The following is a 24,179-nucleotide window of genomic DNA, read 5'->3' on the forward strand; positions in this document are numbered from 1 at the left end:
TTTGCTTGATATACAAATAATCAATTAAATTCAATAATGCACTCTTTCTTTTTTTAGTTTTCTCAAGAACATTGAATGACCACAGCTATGGGTGGCTATGAAGAGGAGGGTGAAATTCAGGCCATCAAACAGCAGTAGTAAGCTCTGATCACTTTGCAGAGACATAATTTGAATCTGAGCAAACTGTCAGACTGCAACCAAGTGTAATACTGACAATCTTGAACTTTTATTCAAATATACAATAACAGCAACTTTTACAGTATGCAAATTCTTATTTTAATAATTACAACATTTCAACCCATAGTAACTGAGTCATCATCAGGTAAAAGTTACAATATATAACTTTTAACTGATGTGACTCAATACTATGGGATGAAATGTTAAGTTACGTCAATCAGATACATATTCTCAGTTATTATAGAAATAGTAATGTCAGTTGATTGTTACAAATATTCTGTCTTGCATATACTGATATTATATTATGACTACATGGATCCCAAGTAAATGTAAAATATACTAGCAATTTGTTTTTATCAAATCTGAAAAATTATAACTTACCTAATTTTCAAAAACAAAAGATGAACAAAATTATTAAAATTTTCATATTTGATTTATATAATACAATGCCATTACACCATAAAATTCAAACCATAAAAAAATTCATAAATCAAACACTTTTAATACTTTATCAGTATGTACATATTTTATTTTTGTTTGTTTCAAGGAAATGTGCATATTTGTAAATGGTAAAGATGGTGTTACTATAAATGCAAATTAGCAAGAAATAACATACAATGAAACAAAATTTACATCCTCTCAAGTACATAAATACATTTACCATTTTTACTTAAATTAATATAATATATAAAAAATGTCACAAAACCACAATTACTTTTTTTTTGAACGTCTAGGGTGTCTTTTCTCCAAGTGATTAGGATGCCTAGATCTTGTATACAGTGTAATACCACTATCACCAAGGTGAAGACTATTGAGACTTTGGGCAAAGTACGTTAAAGAATGCCCATTATGTAACTGTGGTTCCATATCCTAGAAACACATTTAACAAAACTGAGCATGAGTATACTGATAATAGTTTAATAACCATGTTAAATTTACAAAAAAATTAAAGAATAATCAGAAGTTGTTATAAAGTAATGTCACCCATTCAGTTCATTATTGTGAAAGTCAATTATCTACTGGTCAATTATATAATATAAATACAAATGATTAGTCTTGCTCTCTGTGTTGTATAAAAACTGGTCTCACATAGTCTTTCAAATATCACTTTGAAGTGACTTGCATAACTTGAAAGTGCTTCACCTTGTTTATAAGTTATGGGTCGACCCCAAATAAAATATTTGGATATTTGATTTGTCTGAAGAGCCATTACTTAGACATGTAAAAGTTGGCCAGATCACAGCAAGTTGGATACAACTGTTTAAAAATGTCCTGTCATTTATTTGGATACCTATACAAAGCAGACTATCTTCTACAATACAGGCACATAATAGCTAGATCTCAATTCTGGCTCATCCCAATCATAAAATACCTGCTCTGAGACTGAATTAGATGTTCACAGCTACATCTAGATGATATTTCAGTGTAAAGAAGGTTAGTAACAAAGCTAAACTGTATGCCACACATTAAATGAGATACAATCCACTCGCAGTATAAAACAACTCACCTACAATGGTACCAAAAATTCACTCAGTAAATAAACATGTGGAGTAATATTCTTTTTTTTAGGTGAGTCATACTTCATCTTGGAGACAGGTATTTATTTGTATAAGAATATAGAACCAATTTTTTTATAAATGAATTAATATAACACCAATGTTGGTGGTAGAATACAGTATGGGCAAGGATAAGCATTGATAAAATATCAACTCCTGGATTCTGTTGAATGGTACCATTAATATCATACATGCTGGTGCAATTCACTATGATTTCAACCTAGTATATGTTAACACCCATTCTACTTTGTACTAAACTAGCTAACATATTTCACGAAGAAGAGAAGATTGAAAAATGGCTAGTATTTATCAGATTTTTATCTCAACATTCTGATTTTAAGTATTATATTTGCCAGGTTGTCTATACTGACCATACTCCATACTGAAGTGAAATATCATGAACTTTATATAAAAAGACACCTTTACCAAATGTTCATTTACAAAAATAGACTGAAAGACCAATCATTTGCATTTCAAATCTTATAAAAAATTAGGAATGTCTGATTTGGATAAAAACTGAATGATGGGATGATTCACATCAACTTATAATAGTGGTTGTGCTTTTTCATAGCTAAAGTAATAAAAATTCCAATTACTCTGTAGTTACTGTGGGCAGTTAGTACAGCAAATAAACTAATAAAAAACTTAAAATTTTACTCCACAGTTTATATATTAAAAGTGAAATTACTGGTAAGAAGTCAATGTCACAATAAGGTTTGTGACATGCAAGAAACTTTTCAAATAACAACTTTCTCTTAACTGAGTGTTTTTAGCATTTTTGAATGTTTTCAAATGTTAACATTTTTTTACTATTGTGAAATATATTTAATTCTAAGGTTGATTTTATATGCTTCTTTAATAAACATTTTGATTACCCTTTACCTATTCTTAAAAGTTTGTCTTCAATAGTAAATGGTTAAAATTTCAAATACAGTAGAACAAAATAAATGACAACTATACAGCTATATTAACAAAGAAATTAAAAGAATCTGATACATTTTAATATCATAATTCAATCTTAATATTTATTAGTTGTTGATGTATACAAGCTTAAATTCATTAAGAGTAGCATCATTGTGTTTTGTATAAAACAATATAGTTGTTGGATATACACAACTGTTTCAGTTTAAATGTAATGCGAGTGTTATGATTTAGGTAAATTTATAGTGCAAGTGTTAGATTTAGTTATTTTTAGAAGCAATAGTTCATTGCAAGTTTGTTACATAACTATTTATGAATCATATGTTGTGTTGTTCTAAAGTTATAAATTGGTGATTGTTATATTATTGCATCATGTTACTAGAATCTTCTGAGTTTTTCTCATTTTTTAATTGAGTATTATTGCATAATAATATCTAGTAGCGTGTGGAATGTTCTAGTTCTCTGTCAGGGCATAAATATGCATTGTAAATGTTTTTTCGAAAGATAGATCTAGACTGCGTGATTATGAGTTTAGCAATAAAGAGCTTATAGTAGTGATTTTTAAAGTGAAACTATCACAGGTTGTATTGTAATAATAGAGTAGAGAATAATAATTTGTCTTGTTAATTGTGTTCCAAAGTAAGCGAAACAGCTTGTGTGGGCTTTGACAAAAAAAGAAACAATTATTTAAATCTCTGGATACAACTATGATAACCAACAGTGTAAGAAACATTTGTATATATGTTTGACTTGTTTTAATATATTATTTTAAAACAAATGGACTGTGTGCTATCTGTTTATTGTTGAAATTTATCATCAACAAGTCACAGACACCTACTGTAAAGAATCCAACCCATACATAAAACCTGACAATAGTTATACACAAGACCAAAATTAGGAATTACCATTTGGCTTTGATACTAACCATGTTTCTCCATGCCAAATATTTTGATGCTTTTTCAAGTTTCAGCTGAGATTTACTAAGGTTCTGTTTAAGTTGATCAACCTCTGATTCGAGTTCTTCTCTTCGAAATCTTTCTTGTCCTAACAAATTTTCTAATTCTGCACATTTTCTAAACAGTTTAGATAAAAAAAATAGAAATTTCTATAAAGTTATGATAGAAAAACAAATATAATTGAAACATTTAAAAGGTTTAAGAAACTTTTTTAAGTCCTAATCTAAAAATCTGTACTACTTACTTGTTTTCAAAATTACTTCAAACTATAAAATGCTGTAGTTAAAAAAAAACGAATGCACAAATATTTTAATGATTCCTTTCACATTTATAAGTTAAACTATTTTCACTACGTTAAAAGCTTTTTATCTTCATAAAAAACTTGGGTAAAAATTAATAGTTACTCAATTGTCTATACAAATTTATTTAGGGCTGGTAAAATTAGTGTGATCAGTTAAGATATATGACATCCAGAACCACAATTTATTTTTGAAAGTCTTAATTTACAATACCATATTACAAAAAAAGTGTCTTTCTACAGAAGAGAGGTTTCTAGTTTATCTAGAAATGTTTTCATGCCATGCAGGTATTCTAGCAAGAAAAAACAACAACAAAGAAATACATGTACATAAAAAATTAGACTTTTAGAGAAAACTCGCCTATAAACCACAATGGTAGTAATTATTTTCTTGTTACAGGCTTGTTTCTGGCTTGAAAAAGAGTGTTTGCTCAAAACATCATCAAGTAAATAAATTACTACCATCATAATTTATAGGTGATTTTTCTCTAAAAGTCTAATTTCTTTACTTTATCACCTTCATATTTTTCGACTTCTATACATAGATATGTTAGGAAAAACATACTTGAATTTTCATATCCAAGTTTTTTGTTTTTTCTCTGCTACAATACTTGTATGGCATAATAAAATTTCTAGATAAATTACCAATATCAGGTGACACCTTAGAAATGATTGTCTCAAAGGAAATAAATTTCACCAAAAGGACACTAAGATTCATAAGTTTTATCAAGGAAATTTTGATTATATGGCACAGGACATTTGAAAAACTGTTACAAAATTGATTTGTTACATATGATTTCCTTCATTTTTAATGAAACTACTGAAATCATCACCTGTATTAATTCATCCTCATATTGTCATTTCTATGTATAATAGCCATTTTCAGATCCTCAAAATTTCCTGGATTATTCTAACAGACATATCCTTTGAGGAAGCCTTACAGTCACAAACCCAGTAATCCAATTTTTGGAAAATTTGTTGGCCATTTCTACCTGAATAAATGCCTCATGATTCTGTCTTAAAGTGTCTGTTAGGAGTCTTTTAATATGGTGAATGATGCGAGGTTTTATTCTGTCTTGTTGGACTGTGATGTTCTTATAGGCTAATTTGCAAGCAGTGATTCAGTTATTCAGGGTAATATAGTTTTGAAGAACCCTCTACTATGTTCAAAGCTTCCTGAATAAACTTATGATTTCAATGTGTTTCTGATAAAATTTTGTTTCCCAAGATCAAGTAATTCTTAGTATATAATAATTTTTAAATCTTTATAATCAGTTAATCACCCTGTATAAATACATATAGATAATACAAAATATAAATGCAATAAAATGGAAAGATGGTGAATGCCTACTATTATTTTTACATTCAAATTACTTTTTACAGAGAAAATACATCACAACAGATATTTCACATTAGTCATTCATTGTTTTCTATCACACTTATAAATTCATAAATCCACATAAAATTCATCCATTATAATGTTACTTTTTAATTGATTGATATTTAAAGTTGTATATCAAACTAAACAGAGAATTTGTGGCTGAGAAAAGAAGTTCATTCACATAAACACCAGGTATATAAAAAAAGCTTTTTTTTAAACCCTTACATTTTAGTAGCCACTGGTCACTTTTCTCAAATATATTCAGTGATATAACATGTAAATGTCCAAAATGCAGAAAATAAGGTAATTCTTTAATTATAAAGAAATTAAAAAAAATATGCCAAGAACAACAATTGGAGGTGGTTTTATGTACAGTTTTAGAAATATGTCAACTTTCTAGAGGAATATTTAATAAAGAAACTGTAGATTTCATTCAACAATCTTGAACTCTTCCCAGTCAACTGAATAATTAATTAGTAACTGAAACATAAATGTTTGCATATACAACTTGTTTATGTTCTGAAATTCTTAGCCCTAAAGTTTTTTGTTTCATGAACAAGAAAGCCTTCACAATTATAAAAGAGAACAGCATAAACAACATCATCAATTTGATTCTACCATAGGATTCTATCTTTGGTTTAAATCACTAAATTTTTTAGAGGTTTTAATGAAATATATCAGTAGAACTTAATATTCTTATAAGTTGTTCACAAACACCTTTTATGTGTGATAATCAAATATCGTATGTGATTCTTCTTTTGAATAAACAGTGTTATAGTTTTGCAATGTTTAACACAGTTATAATTATTTTAAGCTTGATGAACTACATATAAGAGTGTTTTAAAATTCCCAAAGATAAGCTTTTAACTTTTGGTATCTTCAATTTTCTCAATCCTTTTTATATACTTGCAAATATAAGATTAGGATAATTTTAGTTAGTTTCTTTGATTTTGTAAAATATCAAGTAGAATTTGGAATTTTTTGTACAGAAATTTTCTCTTCCACACTGACAGCAGTTTGCTAGTGAAATTGTAAAACCTTTGCTAAAATAGTTTACTGTCACTGTGCATTTGATTTAAATAAGTACTTTATATAAAATTTCTTACATCTAGTAATCTTTGGTTCTAATGTTTTCAAGCATTTTCTAACAAATTTCAAGTGAAAGAATTGTTCCACAATACTTATGTTGATTTATTTATGAAGCTGAGACTATTTCAACACCTAAACTAGCTAGAATTTTATTTTTATTTCATATATTCAATAATTAGAAAATGTAAATGTTCAATAACATATAGTCTTTTCGAAGTTCAAACTGTTGTTCCAAAAACTAATACTGTAAATGTAATATGTGTTATGTTAGCTATAATTTGTTTTTCACATAAAATAACTTACTGTTTAACTTGTTCTTTTTTATGATTTTCTTTATCTTCTGGAGCTTCTCCTCCTAAATCTTGAAGATTTTTTATGGCAATTTCAAGCTGTCTTTGTATTTCCTGAACTCGGGTGAATGCTACTTCTGAAACAAAGAATCTTAATAATAAGAATTATAATTAATAATGAAACTAGTTTAAGGACTTATGGGATGTATGGCATTTTAACAAGGTGCAATATGCTACAATAAAATTTTTGTTAGTTTTGTGAAAAAAATAATGTGGTAATTAAAGCATAAGTGCCATAAGTGTTTTGCTTTTAAAAGCATAAGCTTTAACTATTAATAACAGTTTATATGTTTTACACATGATATGTACAACATCTTTAAATAGTTTAGTAAAGCTTATATTCTGTATTTAGAAAAAAAAATTATGATTTTACAATAGTTCACAAAAATCAGAACAGTGACAGGAACACCATTATATATCTTAACAGGATAGGAGTCATCTTCAGTTAAGACAGTTTTATTTTTCTTGCAGGATGACTGGCCTTTGGAATGGGTTACCTTCAGCGGTGGTAGATGCTGTTACTTTAACAGAGTTAAGGAAAATCTTGATAAGTATTTGACTCTTTAAAATTGAGTTTTTCAACTTTTAATAAGTTAAAACATGTCCTCAAAGTAAAATTATCTACTTTATGCCACTGTTAAAGAATTTGTCAATGAAGTTTTCTTTCACAGGTAAAATACTTTACAAGCTATATGACATTCTAAGTGTTATATGTTTTCAAATCAAACACTGTAACTGCATTATTTTGAGCAATTACTTAAAAATAACAGTATTTATAAAATAAAAAGATGCCATTGAATTACCACAATATGATGTTTACATTATTTATTTCATACTTATTTCAATCATTTGCAATACTAACAAACTCTGAAACTAGGATAAACACAACCTTATTATACTCTTTTATGTATATAAAATGTAGTCTTTCCTTTATAAAAGCAAAAAACAGCAACTAATGTTATCATGTTTCAAACCAATCTGAATCATTTAAATATTATAGAAACAGTTTTAAAAGATAACAAGGGACCTTTAGGTCCATCTAGGCCATTCTATTCACTAAATTAAACTAAACCTTAAAAAAAAACAAGCTTGCCCTTATCATTACAATATTTATTAAGATTTCCCTTAACTCTGTTAAATTAACCTGTATTTACCACATCTGAAGGTAACCCATTCCAAAGGCCATCCACCCTGTTTGAAAATAAAGCTGTCTTAACTGAAGATCAGTCCTACCCTGTGAAAACTTATATCTGTGTTCCCTTGTCTTACCATTTTTAACCATTAAATGCAAAAAAAGATGATGCATCAACACCATCAATTTCCTAAACAATCTTAAACACCTCAAACATATTCCCTCGAACTCTTCTTTTTTTAAGAGAAATCAAGTTCAGCAATCTTTACCTATCCTTGTATGACAACCTTTGCATCCCAGGTATCATTCTAGTAGCTCTCCTCTGAACCCTTTCCAACAATTAAATATTCTTTCTAAATACTCCAAATGTGGCCTAACCAATAACCTATACAATGATATTATAACCTCTTTAGACTTGTATTCAATATTTCTGTAGAAACAACCAAAAATCCTATTTGCCTTCCAACTAGCAACAGCATATTGCTTGGAGGGTTCAAGAGACTGATGAACCAGAATACCAAGATCTATTTCTTGCATAACACTGATAAGGTTATTCCTTCAAAATTATATTCATAATTCAAACTGTGATATCCTGCATGCATTATCTTGAATTTACGATAATTAAAAGTCATCTGCCATTTATTTGCCCAACTCATCAAACAATCCAAATCCTTTAATAAAGCATTAATATCCTCCTCATAACCAGCAACACTCAAAACTTTAATGTCATCAGCAAAATTTCAATAATCTATTGACCATTCCTTTATATATGTCATTAATGTAAATTAAAAAGAGCATTGTTCTTAACACTGAACCCTGAGGTACCCTACTCATGATATTAATCCAGGTTGAGTAAACCCCATTTACAACAACCTTCTGCTTTCTTCCATCTAGCCAGTTATCTATCAAATGAGCCTGCCTATTCCCCCTCACTTAAAGAGATAACTTTTTAATAAGCCTTTTATGTAGCACTTTGTCAAATGCTTTCTGAAAATCCAGATACACCAAATCTACACCCTTACCCTCATCTACATAAGCAGTAACGTTTTTAAAGAATGTCAAAAGATTAGTAAAACAATATTTTCTCCTCGTGAAACCATGCTGAGCATCCAACAAAATTTTAAACTTTGTTAAATATTTTGCAAAGCATCTTTTATCAGACTTTCAAAAACTTTGTCTACCACTGATGTAAGCCTAATAGACCTATAATTACTGGGGAAATTCTTATCACCTCCTTTGAAAAGTGGAGTAACAATAACCAACTTCCAATCTCCTGGCATATGCCCACTCTTCAAAGACTTAGATAAAAATAGTAGCAAGTAGCTCACATATTCAATCCTTAATTTCTTTCAAAACCCTTAGGTTAGCATTATTTGTCCAAGGAGCTTTATTATTCATTAAACTTCCCAATTTTCTCTTAACAAGCTTAAAATTAATGTGATTATCTTGCTCAATCTTATTTTCATCTAGTACCTGTTCAGGATGAAGAATATTGCTTAAATCTTCATTAGTAAAAACTGAAGAAAAGGTAGAATAACCCAGTCATTCCACAATCATCAGATATTAGCCTTCCTGTATCATCTTTCAAAGGCACTACCTACTCCCATCCTAAGATTTTGCTTACCTTTAATGTATTTCAAAAAATCCTTACTATTAGTCCCCTGGTGGGAAAGCAGTAAGTCTATGGATTTACAGTGCTAAAATCAGGGGTTCGATTCCCCTCAGTGGACACAGCAGATAACCCGATGTGGCTTTGCTATAAAACATGCACACCTTACTATTACTTTTTTTACATTTTCAGCCAACCTTGTCTCTTATACTTTTTTGGTTTCCTATTTGATAAACTCTCTTGATCTTCTATAATCCTCCAAATCTCCCATCATTTCAATTAGACTTTTCTTTAAAATTTGTTTTTTTTTAAATTTGGAACCAAAACCTCATTATTCCTTATCTCCATATGCAGCAAAACATCAAATCTAATTGAGTAATAATCACTTTCATCTAGATGTTCCACAGTTTCCACTCTAGCAACCATTTCTATATTAGAATTAAGTTAACAATAAACCTAAAATACCATTTTTCTTAGTAAATTACCTAACCAATTGGTGAAGAAAAACAACATGCACAATACCTATAAACCTGTATCCCTCATGATTTGACTTTAACATTTCCCAATTTATGTGCCTGAAATTAAAATATTCCATAATTATAACTTTATTAACAGCTGAATCATTTTCCTCATTGTCGAGTTTCTCATTAATTTCATCAGTTTTACTTGGGGATCTGTAACAGATTCCAACTAAAAGCCTTCTACCCTTATAACCACTAACAGAAACCCAAATCGATTTAACTTCATTGCTATTAGCTTTGATATCATGAACTTTATATTGTCAAATTTTGGTAAATATAAAACAATATATATATATTTCTCTCTGAATGAAAGATTCTCCAATTACCCTATTTAGATAGAATAACTAGTATTAACTGGAAATTTTAAAGAAACACCTCCATTAGACAAAAAGGACAGCCCTTAAAGGAGATTTAATGTCAGAAATTAACAATTAGTGATTAATTCTAAGATTCATGATCAACACTTACGTAAAGTAGTTTTCAATATCTATTATTCAATAAAACAGTATATCTGACAAAAGCACAGACCTGATAAAGATTCATGTGAGTGAATGAATTGACATTCCCTTTTTTCAAAGTTGTCCATAAAAAACTTTTCAACAAATTATGTCCTGCTTAATGTGATGCTCAAGCTGCATTTTATTTTCAGTTTGGTAAATTTTGTGTTTACCTGTTCACAAGGTCCCTAATTTTATATCTACTAATTTATTTATTTCCATAGGCTTCAAATAAAAAAAAAGTGTTGTTATTTTTCTCTTGACATACCATATGTGCTCTTGAAGGAAACTGTCATAAAGTTGATGACTGTTAACTATACTGAACATAGCTTATCTCAAGGTCGACATAAATTGGTAAAATCTAGTGGTTGCCAGTCAAATCTTACCTATTTTTAATAAATAAGTTTTTCCGTAAACGGATCTTATAATAATAAGTACAATATAAAACACTAAAATAAATGTGACTATATGACTTCAATTGAATAAGATATTTTAATAATAAGTACAATATAAAACACTAAAATAAATGTGACTATATGACTTCAATTGAATAAGATATTTTAATATTAAGTACAATATAAAACACTAAAATAAATGTGACTATGTGACTTCAATTTAATAAGATGTTTTAATATACCTCTGGCTTGTAATATATTTTCCTTGTTTATACAAGATTGTTCTGGTTCGTCTTCATCAGACAATATAACATCTTCATCTGAATCTGAAACACAAAAACTATATTAGTATAATTGGACATTGTGGATTATGTGAAGCAATACTTTTTTAGTAAATTTTTGAGTACCTACATGGTGAACTTTTTTACTGTAAGAATTATTGCCATAACTCCTCTTGTGAAAAATAATAATTCAGTTAAATACTTTAATATCACTTAATATGTAAAAGCACTGTCTTGATAGAAAAATACACTAGAAAAAAAAACCTACTTCAGAAACATCAGTGGTAGCCATCAGAAGTTGAGTACATTGTAACAATTTTGAGTAAGCAAATCAGCAATTCACGTGATAACCTCAGCTAACAGTCACAGTAAAACAGAATGTCTCAGAACTACACTTTAAATTCCTTGATCACTTTTGGGAAGGTATATAACAGCCGTTTCAAATGCAAAATATTCATACACTCAGGTGATAAATATGTGTTCAGATTGGGAATTTAAAACTTCTAAGGTGGGAGTACCCCCAATAATTAATGGCATTGGAAAACAAAGGAATATGGATCAACTCAAGGCATCAGGAATACGTAGAAGCAGACCTAAAACAAGCTGTATCCCATAAGCCACAGTAAGCAAAATGCACAATTTTGTAATCGGTGAGGATCAGTGGCAAAAGCCATCCACGTGTTCCAGGCAAAAGTATGCAATTTAATAAAAAAAAAGATTATAAGCTAGCTCACCAACAGAATCTATGGATTTTTGTGCGATTGAACTACCAAAACAGAAACTAAGAAACCATTATTTTCATACAACAGATGGATTATGGAAAACAGTGTGACAGTATGGTCTGCTTTTGGATATGATAGCCTTATGATGGAGCATTTTTGCAATGGAAACTATACTGCAAAGCTATTGTCAAGATGCACAGCCATCAGCTAAAGCATGAGTGGATGTGACAACATGGACTGTAATGACATGGTGACCATCAAAAATTGTTCGACTATAATGTACTCAACTCTATACAGATGTCTTTTCAAGGGTTGTGAAAAACCTTTATGTTTTTTCCATAGTTTGAAAAATTATCTGAATAAGAAAATGATCAGTATAATTTTTGTAATACTTAAGAATTCATCCCAGTGAATAAAGTAGTCATAAAATATTTTATGCATTTATTTTCTGCTTTTAGAAAGTGAAATTAACACTATTTTGTGAGCTACCAAATTCTTTGTATGCAATACAAAGTCGATTCAAAATTTTTGATTAAACGAATGTACCATGTAATGTTTAAAACAGTAAACATAAATATATGTCACTTCAAAACAAATATGAAAGACAAAATAAAATTCATAAATTTATTTACAATGTTACCAAAATTATATTTCTATGAAATATATATATGCTTGATATCCACAATTAAGATCAATGGTTTTTCAAGTGTCAGTTTCCAAGATTACTGAGTCACTTTGAGTTACAACATTATATATATATATATTTATTTATTTATTTTTATGTTGAAAAAATTTACGACTTGGTTAAAACCGTTTTTTTTTGTTAAAATTAATAGATTGTTAAACTGTCAGACTAACACTTGCCAGTTTTATTCAAATGGCCTAAAAGTATAATGAAAAAGGCATCCAATCTGTATTCTAATGATTTTATTTTTAATAAATGGACCATTGAAGAAGCTTGATAAGAATACTTTATCCAAATAAGATTTATAGACATATTTATTCATCTTTCAATGGTTATTTTTCAAACCCTAGCTAAATGACAGAAAATAAACTATCAGTAACTTTGAAAATGCATGACTGAAACAAAATAAACTATCAAATTTAAAACACCATAAGTCATCTACAAATCACTATGATTTTCCTGGTTTTATGCACTGAATGCAAAAAAAAATCTTATTAACATTTAATGATCCTAATAAAAAAAAATAGAAATTTTCACATGTTAAAAATTATAATTTTATTACCCTCCATGCTATTAGAAACAAAATCACAGCATACACATGTATCTGAATTAAGTCGTACTTCGATTTAACATGACTCTTACAGTTATTAGAAAACATACTGCATGGATATGTTAAATGTACAATAAACATACCTATGGGTACACCAAGAAGTCTTGCACACCTCCACTGAGCAAATCTTACAGCTATGTCTTGTGATGTGTCTCCTGTGTTGTTAACTGCTCTGAGGTCAGCCCCTTTTTCTACCAACCAACGTAAACAATCTTCGTGCCCTTGCCCAGCAGCTGTAAAATACAATGATAAAAAAAAAGACATTATGTATAGCTTCACACTTATTCTCATAATCTTGTTTTAATGAAGTACAGTTTAATAAAAGATTTTGATATAGAATTCAAAATAGCTGTATCATTTATGTAATGTTCAAACACTGAGTAGCTATCATAATTTCAGTAACTGTATGCTACAATAAAAACGTATGCTATGGTTAAACTGAAACCTCAGAGGTATTTCATAAAAGTACCTATAAGTAATTTAACAAACCTCCATAATGAAACACTACCCTGTTTAATACTATTCATTAATTAACTTGGTGATAAAACTCACTCTAAAGTGTGTACATAGCATTTAATGGCAAAAAGTTCAATCTAAATCGTGATCATCAGTATTTGTCCTAGCTGTATAAAATATTTTATTGGAATTTAACTAAAATGCAGAAAAAACGTTTTAAGTTCAGAATGAATGTATTCAAGCATAATGCTATGCACACTTTTAAATATATACCGTGAAATTTTACCTACATATAACAAATAAGAATTTTTAACACTTCTTATTCACGGTGTTTGTTATTAATGTAAAAGAAATCCTGAAAAAGTAAAAGTCAATAAAACCTAATATTTTATCATATGTATATGTAAAATAAGTATGACGTATATCACCCAAACAAGAGTTATTTACACGATGTTCTCTAGCTTCATCCAAATTCATTTCACTCTACCCACGTAGAAAAGTAAAGTAATGGTAATCAAGTATATAAACATTCCTCACTTTGTTAAAACATAGTCCGTTTTAATAATCACAGATAAAAATGGTCGGGTTCTTTATACTTCTGTTCCATAGATTACCACAGAATGATATTGTGATGAACTTTATTAGAAGGATAAACCAAAACATATAAATATAAGTATCTTTATCCTACCTTTATGTGCAGGAGTTGAACCCCACTTGTCCCTTTCGTCAACCTCACAAATGCCTTGTTCAATTAACAACTTTAATCTTGGAAGGTCACCATGGTATGCTGCATCATGAGCTGGGTATGGTGGATCTGTACAAACAGATTTATTATGAGTAAACTCTACTCCAAACACAAATCATTTAAACATTTTCACACTTCTGATATCATTAACATAAAAAATACTTTTAATATTTTTTTCCTTCTAACATATGATATAAATAATTTTATATGCACTTGTATGAAAGAGTTGTACAGTTTTTTCAATTAAATGTATATAAATATTCTTAAAATGTTTCTTCCATACTGAAAAAATGCTTAGGAATGAAAAACAGAATTATGCAGTGTATGTTCAACTAATATAAGAATTACAACCTATTCATGTTCACCACCATCCATATTTTTTTAAAGCAGTGATCATTTAAGGAAATATACTATATTGCATAGATAAATAAGAACAGTTGTTCCGAGTGTATAAAAAACACACAAAAATAACAATATACTGCATGTCTGTGATCAGCAGGTTTACTCAAGGTTTTTTCATTAGTACATTTGTAAAAAGAAATAACCTACAGAAATCTCAAATACTCTGAACAAATAAAATAATCTTCTTCATCCAATTCACTTTTGTACTGCATATTATCTGTACCTAAAACTACTTGAAGACTAGATATATGTCACATAGATTGGGAACTAGACTAAATGTAAAAAAAATTTGTTGAGCAAAAATTATGATACAGATTCATGAAACAGCTCTGATTCATTTATGTACCATGAACTTCACGAGGTGTTTCTTCCTCATTTGATTCCATTTCTATTGCACATTCAACAACATTTCTTCTGTCAAACTTTTCTGCCAACATCTGTGCTGTCAGTCCTATGATATTTCTAGCCTTTAATGGATGTTGTTGCATATCAGTCTTTAGCAGGTTCTTGACGAGAAAGCGAAAGCATTCCACGTGACCTTCCATGGCTGCCAGATGAACTGTAAAAACATTTCATGAAATGATGTAGCAAATGTATTTACGAAAATTACTTGATCAGATTCTCCAGTAGCACAAAAACTACACTAAAATATATACATTCCAAACAGCATTGTTTACACATTTTATTTTATTTACATTCATTAAGATGTAAGTTCATTAAGATAGTGAATAATCTATTCTTTATCTGAAGAACATGTTTGGAGTTAAAACCATTGAAAGTTTAACACAAAGATAAATTCAGATTTTACATATGATTATTAGGTACAATATTTTTTATAGTTCACACATTATGGTGAAGATCTGACCTATAGCAATAGATTGTAATAAAGCATGGACACAATACATTAATAATATTTCTGACCAATTGCTAACCTTTCCTCATAATAACTAAGTAGAGGTGCAGTATATACACCCAGAAACTTACCATTGGAATGCTACAAATCTGAGTTTATCAACTTTACATGCACAGTGAAGTCCAACAATAACACTAAAGTTCTTCTCACTGAAATAATTATACAAGTCACAAACAAATTAAAATGAGTGAGCTGCTAATTTTTGATGAAAAGTTTTCTGAAAATGTCTTAAAGAACATAATAAACTAGCAGAAATGCCGCCCTTAGGGTGGCTGTTCAGTCAGGATCTTTGCGAGCTGAATGGTGTGCTTCTCTGTCATGAAATTGCTCCAGACTTCTTCTAACTGCATCTTGGCGAATAATCTGATTGGCTTCTGTATTTCGGGTTTCTTCTTGGCTTCGTCTCACTTCATAACTTATTTCTGTAATTTGCATCCTGAAGTTTCATTTTCTTTCTAAAAGTTTCAGATTTCCTTCGTGATAAATCACTTTTCCATTTGTCAATTTTTGGCATTATAATTTTGATGTTTTTAATCACTTTATACTGATATTGACGCAAAAAAAAATACTTGTGTAACTTACAAAGATTAAGCTACTACAAAATTCCTGCAAATTTGTTTGCAACAAACTCCATAAAAAGGTATGCTTGGATTCTCCAACAGAAAAAGTCACTTTTCTTCTGGAATATCACAATGATTCTCTACTAGGAAGACTCACTTTTAAATTCTACATGAAACTCATTTTATCACAATTTTAAAAATGTTATTAAAAAATATAATTTAGTTGATAATAATAAATGTACAAAATTAATGTATATTATTAAAAAGGAAAGAAGTACCAATCCTCCATTAAGTAGAAAATGTTATAAAATAAAGTCCTATTATTTTTTTAACTTTAGTGAGTGTCTATTTTACAACATTTTTTATTTTGGTGCCATATAAAACTGTTACTGACTTATTTCTTAAAAAAGTGGACAGATGCACTAACTAACTTTTGTACCCGATTGTAATGAAACTTTGTTAGGAACTTCGTCTTATGATGTTGACAAATCGTGCGAAGTTTCATCTGAATAGGACTTAAACTGTGGGAGGAGTTTTGTGGACAGATGGACATTAGCCTCTTATATGTAAAGATAATCTGTTTGGTTGGTGGTAACAGTAAAGAGAGCAATTTTTATTGTATAACATGTTTCTGTGAAAACATTTTTCCTCCTTGTGCACTAGTTTATTGTTCTTTTCAGACAAACTGATATTAGGGATATTTATTTCAAGCATATTTGAAATACAGAAAAGCTTGAAAAATAAGGCAAGTATAACCATCAGGCTTATTGTAGATTATGTAGGTTATGCATTACAAGACTTGTACAAAATTCCACAAAAATTATCAGTAGCATAAGTTATGAGTTTAAATAAATTTACTGATATATTATTTTCACAACTGATTTGATAAATATATACCTATATACATTGATAACATTAAATTACATTTTCCTCAAATATCACCAGAGGTGTCACTAGGTACTAGCATACTAGACCCGTGCCCCAAATCACCATTTTGGGTGAAAATTGAAAATTCATAATAGAAAACCATGATCAATATCATACCAAAATGCTAAAAATTCCAACACCTATGGGCCCAAGCCCCAAATCTTTTAACACACTGGCTGCCATGTGCCTCACTGGTGGGTCACAACCAACTTTCAGTTATGGACCACGTGACACACCAGTGGGTCACAGACAATTATGTTTCAAAGCCAAATTTCTCTTGTGGCATATGAGTTTGGGACATTGTGATTGCTCCTTGACACCTCTTGAATGTTTAATTTTACTTATACTTATGTGGCAGCCAATGAATTAAGCACGTAGTAACACCTCTGAATACTGCATCACATTTAATCATGTCATTCAACTGAGGTCTGAAAGTATACAGAAATAAATATAAGACACAATACCAAAGTTAGTTTTCTTTTTTATCAGTTTTAGTAGCTGATGTTTGTTTAGGATATTTTACTCTATTTGCTGATCTCTGTTAATCAACACTGATGATGGTTACTCACATGTGAATTTTAATAACGGCCTTAGACTGTGCTATCACTTATCACAGCCTTTGTATATATTTTTAAGTACTTTTTGTCCAGGGATTAATTGAAAGGAGATTTAACTTCGATAAAAGTTGTTTAAAAAACCAATACAGACATGCGAGATAAAAAAATGTGCATGTACACACACACATTATATATATACATTCATCCAGTTTGGGAAAAAAACACAAAGATCCACATTTTGAATTGTAAGATGTATTGATGTAAATTCCCAAAATAAATTATGTATTATCAGCTATAAAACCACCATGTTGTATAACATGAAAAAAAAAAATCACACGAATATGTAACACATGTGTATTTAAAATTTCACATTTTTAATGATCAGTAGTCAGATCATAATCTTAAGGAATTGAAGAAATAAATCTGAACATTGTTTTATAAGCCATTCTGTACTGTTTCTATGGTTAGTCAAGGTGTGCCAATTTGATCAGGTGCCAATCTACTACCTCTTTAGGTAAAGAACTAGGTAACCTAAACTTATGCAAGTACCAATTAAATTTTGATAACAGTAAAAACAATCTGTTGTCAATAAGAAAATAGTTATATTTTTACAACCTCCAATCAAATGTAGCAGTTAAATCTCATTAACTTCATAAATATCATATTTTTTGTAATTGAGCAATTTGTCTACTAGTGAATTGATGCCTAGTAGCCAATTAACTGTAAAAAGGTTTGAGTCATTGCTTGTTACATATTAACTGGTTAACAAAAACAATGCGAGTTCGAATGGATAGATAACAGACATGTTTCTAACAAAATTATATTATTTTATTTGAATTTGTACATATAAGTATTAGACGAACATTTGATAAAGTCATAGATACAAGGCATAGAAAGGTATTGTTCATTTGGAGCTATGTGGTATGTTTTGAAATGGTCCCTTGCAGTATTAAGTGTTTTAGAGGCTTAGAATACATCACACTGGTAAGTATCAAGTACTGAAGAGTGAAGAATGGGGATCATCAAATAAGTTCTTAATTGTTTAATCGCTTCAGTAGACTTGTGCTCATGGCCATACAATTATCTTTATAAACACAATGTACTTGTTTCAGAAAGTTATCAGTTACTAATTAGAAAGAATCTTTGTAATATTGCACAAACTTTTCAGAGATATTTCCAGCTCACTGTCCAAATAAGTTTGGTAACATTTTAAATAAATGTTTTATAGCCATGTATCATTAGTCTGTAGTTGGTATAGATACAATAGAAAAAATACAAATAAAATTCACCTGCAGTATTGCCTTCTTTGTCAAGGCTATTCAAAAATGCACCCCATTTGTAGAGAGCCTGTAAACATGGGTATCGTCCATGAAATGCAGCAGTATGTACTGGTGTCCATCCCCTTTTATTCTGAATCTTGTGACTCTGTCAAGAGTAAAAATTAAATTCTTAAATTTAAAAAGTTTACTACTAATACTTCTATTGCAAGTGATAACCCCACTGCTTATGTAAACAATGATTAAAATAGTTGGGGAAAGTACCAAAGCAAAAAAGTCCGTTTGGACATCCTAAGTAATGTACTTCTCAGGCAATCAGCATTATAAGCATTTTTGTTTGTGCATAAATGACCATTTTAACATTACAAAGCACAAATTAACAAGCACGTAACCTAAAAAAATCAGTGTTTTTAAGAGACTCCTTATAATATTCATGTAATTATCTGACAAGAACAACTGACTACTGATGACTCTATCTTAACTTATGGTTATATTCTTATTATAAAAGTTAACATTTTCCTTACCTGAAAATGTATTTCAGATGGATACTCATCTCTCCACAGAACCTTGCACCACTGCTGAAAAGTTTTTGGACATGCTCCAAGTCTTTGAATGAAATTTCCACCCCTACACAAATGATATGTACTATATCATTCTATGATGCAATTAGCATTAGACTATAACTCTCTACCAAATAGGAGGGCAACACATCCTCCATGTGCAGTACTCCCCTTGTACACTTTGTGTAATACCAATTGATCATTGTTGGCAAATCAGAAGAGGAACACCAGAAATGGGGAAGAAGTATGAGTGGCTCTATGGAGAGATGAATATTTACATGTATTTAAAATACATTTTCAGATAAGAAAAATTTTAAATTCAGAAATGCTTCTCATTTCTCTACAGAGCAAATAGTTAGAACCACACACTGAAAAGATGGAGGAGGGAATGATGAAGAAAAGAAATTAAAAAGATGAGCTTCTTTCTAAGGGTACAGAAGTGAGGGGGTCCATAATGTCAGACAAATCAGAGATATAACAGTAAATAAATCATAAGTCAGCATGTCATTCCACTATAGCAACACTCTTATACACATTATACAAAAAAAAAACACCTACAAAACACTTGCCAAAAAAAAAATAATAATAACTTTTAAAATCTTTGCTTTTAATTTTTAGTTAATTTTGTCTTCATTTTCTTGTAAATACACAAGTCAAATCATATATTGCCCCTCCAGTATGAAAAATGAATGGGATGTAGCTACCTAGTGGTGATATCCATATTTCTTTGTGAAAATATAGCAAGAGAAGGAGAAACTCATGGATTATGTCACTCACTATGGAGGGAGAACCTAGTGAGAGCATTACTCAGTGGGAGACTGCAAACATTTCAAGCAGGGAATACTCTTTACCCAAAACAAATGTCTTAAAGGATGGTGGAATTGGAAGATTACTCAAATGGCATATATAGCTCGGGGGTGGGGTGGTAGATTCTGTATGTGTAGTGTGCTTAGAGCAATGTTTCAAGCCATAATGTATGAGAGGTATACTTATTATGTGATGATATACTTACCAGAAAAAGCAGCAGCAGGTATGAATCCTCCCACACCTGCATCTCTAGAAGATCACAAGACTTATCCGGCTGGTCACAACCACTGAGAATAGTCCAGTTCTTAGTATAGGGGTTGTCTACTTCCAGGTAGACATCCCTACCTAATTTGTATCAAGGAATATGTCCACTTTGTTTCATACCTGTGGAATTACACCAACCCAAACAGAAACTCTCCATATCAACCTCTCTAGTAGCTTCGTACTGGGGAAGCAAGGGTTCTCCCATTACATAAGAAGAAATTGGGAGGAAAAATAATCCCTCATCTGCATAGAGTCTAATACTGAGAAACTGTGCAATGGGTTATTGCAAATAGGAACAACAGGAGCTGCGTAGGTGTGAGGGCATGAAATCACACCCTGTACTATCAATTTTTTGTTTGTTCAAATGTAGCAAACAGCTTGGAAGGTAAAATATAAAAAACTGCTGAAGTAGTTTTGTGAGAAGCCCCTTCTCAACAGTGGGAAATGAATAGGGATAATGGGCTTAACACTTTCAGTTATCCCCCATTTGCCTGAGGAAGTACTGTGGTGGGTGCTATTGCTTATAGTATTATATATATATATATATTTTGTAGAAGCTGCTGTGCAAGAAAAATCAACAACGTACCTCTTTAGAGCCTATGATAAGATTGCAAAATGGCAACTAGAGGGAGACGAGAAGCAAATAAAACACACTATGGTGTAAGTAATGTCACTCACATCTTTGCCTGCAATATTTCATCCAGGGAGTATCAACAGCCAGAGGTAAGAGAAGACATGAGATGACAAACTTGATGGGAGGCAATATGAAAAAGACATAAAGGACATCTCCCATTAAAGAATAGACAAAATGAATGAGTTGTTTAGCCCAACTAGTCATGAAAAATGGAGATAAGTTACAAGAAAAGGAGTCCCATGGCAAAATATATAGTACTGATTGCCTCAAGAAGAAGCAGTGCAAGATAACAGAGAGCTGCCTGAACAGGACAAAGGAAACAATAAGGGGCTGAATGATCGTACAGAGAAGAAAGGGAATGGAGAAGGATTGAAGGGAGCTGAATTGTTGGGGAGGATGGAGCAGTCAGGGAATAAAACCAACCAATCTAGGTGGTAAGTGCAGGAGGCATCCAAAATCAAAATATCAGAGACAGAGGGAAAAGAAAATACATCTTTACATTAAGATGGTACAAGGAACAGGTGGCAAAAGATATAAATAGAGGATTTGTAAGAGCTCTGAGAACTAAACAGAGGTTTCAGTCCAGAAGAGTAACTTGATGAGGAGGACAACCAATTAGGTACATAAGAACTGAAGAAAGAAAATAACAGCCAAGGAAAGGATGGAAGATTTATGAAAAAGCTTCTCTGTAATCACCAATAGTAGAAACAGATAGACTACTCTCAAATAGCCAGGTAAAAAAGGAAGTGAGATTAGAAGAGTCCAATGCCCTTGAGGAAGAGGGTGGCAAAAGGATCAACATCTACAAACTATCCACTATTGGTGATAAATTTCAATGGTAGATGGCTGACAAGAGCAAGCAAGAAAACAGGTTACTCTGTAAAAAAAACCTGTTTGTCTTGCAGACGACCAGAAAAAAGCTACACATGAAGATGAAAGTGCAAAACATTGTGAAGAAGGATGGATATCTGAGCCTGACATAAAAAGGAGCTGGTGAACGTTATGAAAAAAATTCAGCATAAGTTACAGAAGCAAGAGTTCATGAGTCCTAGGCCTGAGATAAAGAATGTAGGATAGAATTAACCATGTGATTTACAATGGAAGCAACATTGCTCATCATCAAAGCAACTCCAACACCATTTAAGGAAAATAAGACAACTCCTTTGGAGAAGAGGGAAAGATGTTTTTTGGAACATTGTATTTGCTGTATTTTTTTTTGAACTTGGTCATTTTTCCTGATTCCATAGTTTAAATAATAGTGATGTTATTAACATTTATAATATATTGTTTATTAATATTGTGTGAAGTCCTGGCCAGGCACTTATTTGTTAATTGTGTTTTGGTAAGTGTTGAATTTTTTTCTAAGTGTTGGTATTGTTGAGTAAATTGTTTTTTGTTGTTTAACCCTGATTGTAGTGGCATGTTTATTTTAGACCATTACACTACTGAAAAAAACATATACAAATAATAATAATATTAGTACTTTCCTTGAATTCAATTTCTTAAACTTATTGAATACAACTTCTCATAAGTACATTTCTGAAATCTCCAGAAGTCCAGTATATCAATAACAATATCAAGTGATAAACAGCAATAATTCACTAACTGTCTCATAACTCTCTCTCTCTTAATAAAGGTTCTTGAAGGGTATTTATTTACAGTAGACCGGTACGTCTATGGTACTTAGGCCTTTGGTCATTTTGCACTAATGCAGATTGAGTTTAATTATTGGCTTCTGCCAAAACCTGAACACTGGTTATTTATGATGGAGAATATTCCTGTAAACAAAAAACATATCACAGACATAGGAACACATGTCCTAAAATCTCATAGTTTGATTAAGAGAAGAAATCAAAGTAATATAAGAAAAAAAAGATAATTCATATGAAAAACATAACTGAAATCAATTTCAAAATTTGTATCTTTCTTTCTTGAAATCAAGAAAATGAAGGTAAGGATGATAAACATTAACTAAAAGTTGAAAATAATAAGTGAAAATTTTCCATAATTCTTAATAAAAGAAGAAAATAGCTGAACACTACAGTCCAAAGAAAAGATGTAATTTTCATATACACAAAGTGCTTAAATAGAGTACTGAGCATGAAGAATGTGTTGTCCTCCTACTGGTGGAGAGGTATAATCTAATTTTCATTGCATAATAGACTGGAGCAGTACACATTGTTACATTTAGGGGTGGAAGTTCCATTAACCCTTTCACGATGAGCTTGGTATAATATACAGAACTTAAATATTTATACTGTAACTTTTAATGCAGTAAGTATATCTTCACAAAATTTGGTAGATCTTTAATAGATTAAAAGTCGTTTGTACACAAAAAATTTTTATTATAGATTTGTTTGTGAAAATATTGAGTCTGTTTTGTTACCAGTCCAAGTGCAAAGTGATTTTCCCAAAATTCTCAAATATTATTTGTGTAATCTCTAAAACCTCCTATATACATTTCAAACGTTTGTTTTAAGTAAAACCTTATATTTTTCTGTTATTTTCTCTTCCCCAAATTCTATGGGGTCTGTCAATTTGACAAGCCTTGTAACAACAATAAAAAATTGGGAAATAAATTTAAATTATGCTTTTTTGTTCTAGAATGACTACAAATTATAATACGAAAACACAAATGTTTAGTCTAAATATCTTAAATCTCAGATTATAATACATTTATATATATTTATTATTTTTATTATATTGACCTTCCAGACATGCCTGGCTAACAATACAGAAGTTACAATGATGCAGTGCATGTGCACTTGTGATACCATATCCAATAATATAAAACTGACCTTTAGTCTTTACAAATGACCTGTCTTGGCTATGTTCAGTGGACTAGTATTTTGAAAATCAGTCACATTTCAATTATTATACATTATATATGTATATAC

The 24,179-nt window shown here is 30.4% G+C and overlaps 1 protein-coding gene across 3 annotated transcripts in view; it reads right to left on the reverse strand.

Moving 5' to 3' along the window:
• Positions 1–272: 272 nt before the first annotated feature.
• LOC106460187 (ankyrin repeat domain-containing protein 42-like) overlaps positions 273–24,179 on the reverse strand; it is a 32,184-nt gene continuing 8,277 nt past the window's right edge. For all 3 annotated transcript variants that reach the window (XM_022387076.1, XM_022387060.1, XM_022387067.1), the window contains exons 5-12: positions 19,030–19,165; positions 15,130–15,342; positions 14,325–14,450; positions 13,264–13,413; positions 11,125–11,208; positions 6,682–6,805; positions 3,580–3,727; positions 273–1,047 (exon numbers count right to left, since the gene is read on the reverse strand). In XM_022387076.1, the coding sequence (XP_022242784.1) occupies positions 889–1,047; positions 3,580–3,727; positions 6,682–6,805; positions 11,125–11,208; positions 13,264–13,413; positions 14,325–14,450; positions 15,130–15,342; positions 19,030–19,165 (1,140 nt within the window). In that variant the 3' untranslated portion in view covers positions 273–888. The remainder of the gene's footprint in view (positions 1,048–3,579; positions 3,728–6,681; positions 6,806–11,124; positions 11,209–13,263; positions 13,414–14,324; positions 14,451–15,129; positions 15,343–19,029; positions 19,166–24,179) is intronic.

Source organism: Limulus polyphemus, unplaced genomic scaffold (genome assembly GCF_000517525.1).
Source record: "Limulus polyphemus unplaced genomic scaffold, Limulus_polyphemus-2.1.2 Scaffold32, whole genome shotgun sequence".
Taxonomy (NCBI): Eukaryota; Metazoa; Arthropoda; class Merostomata; order Xiphosura; family Limulidae; genus Limulus; species Limulus polyphemus.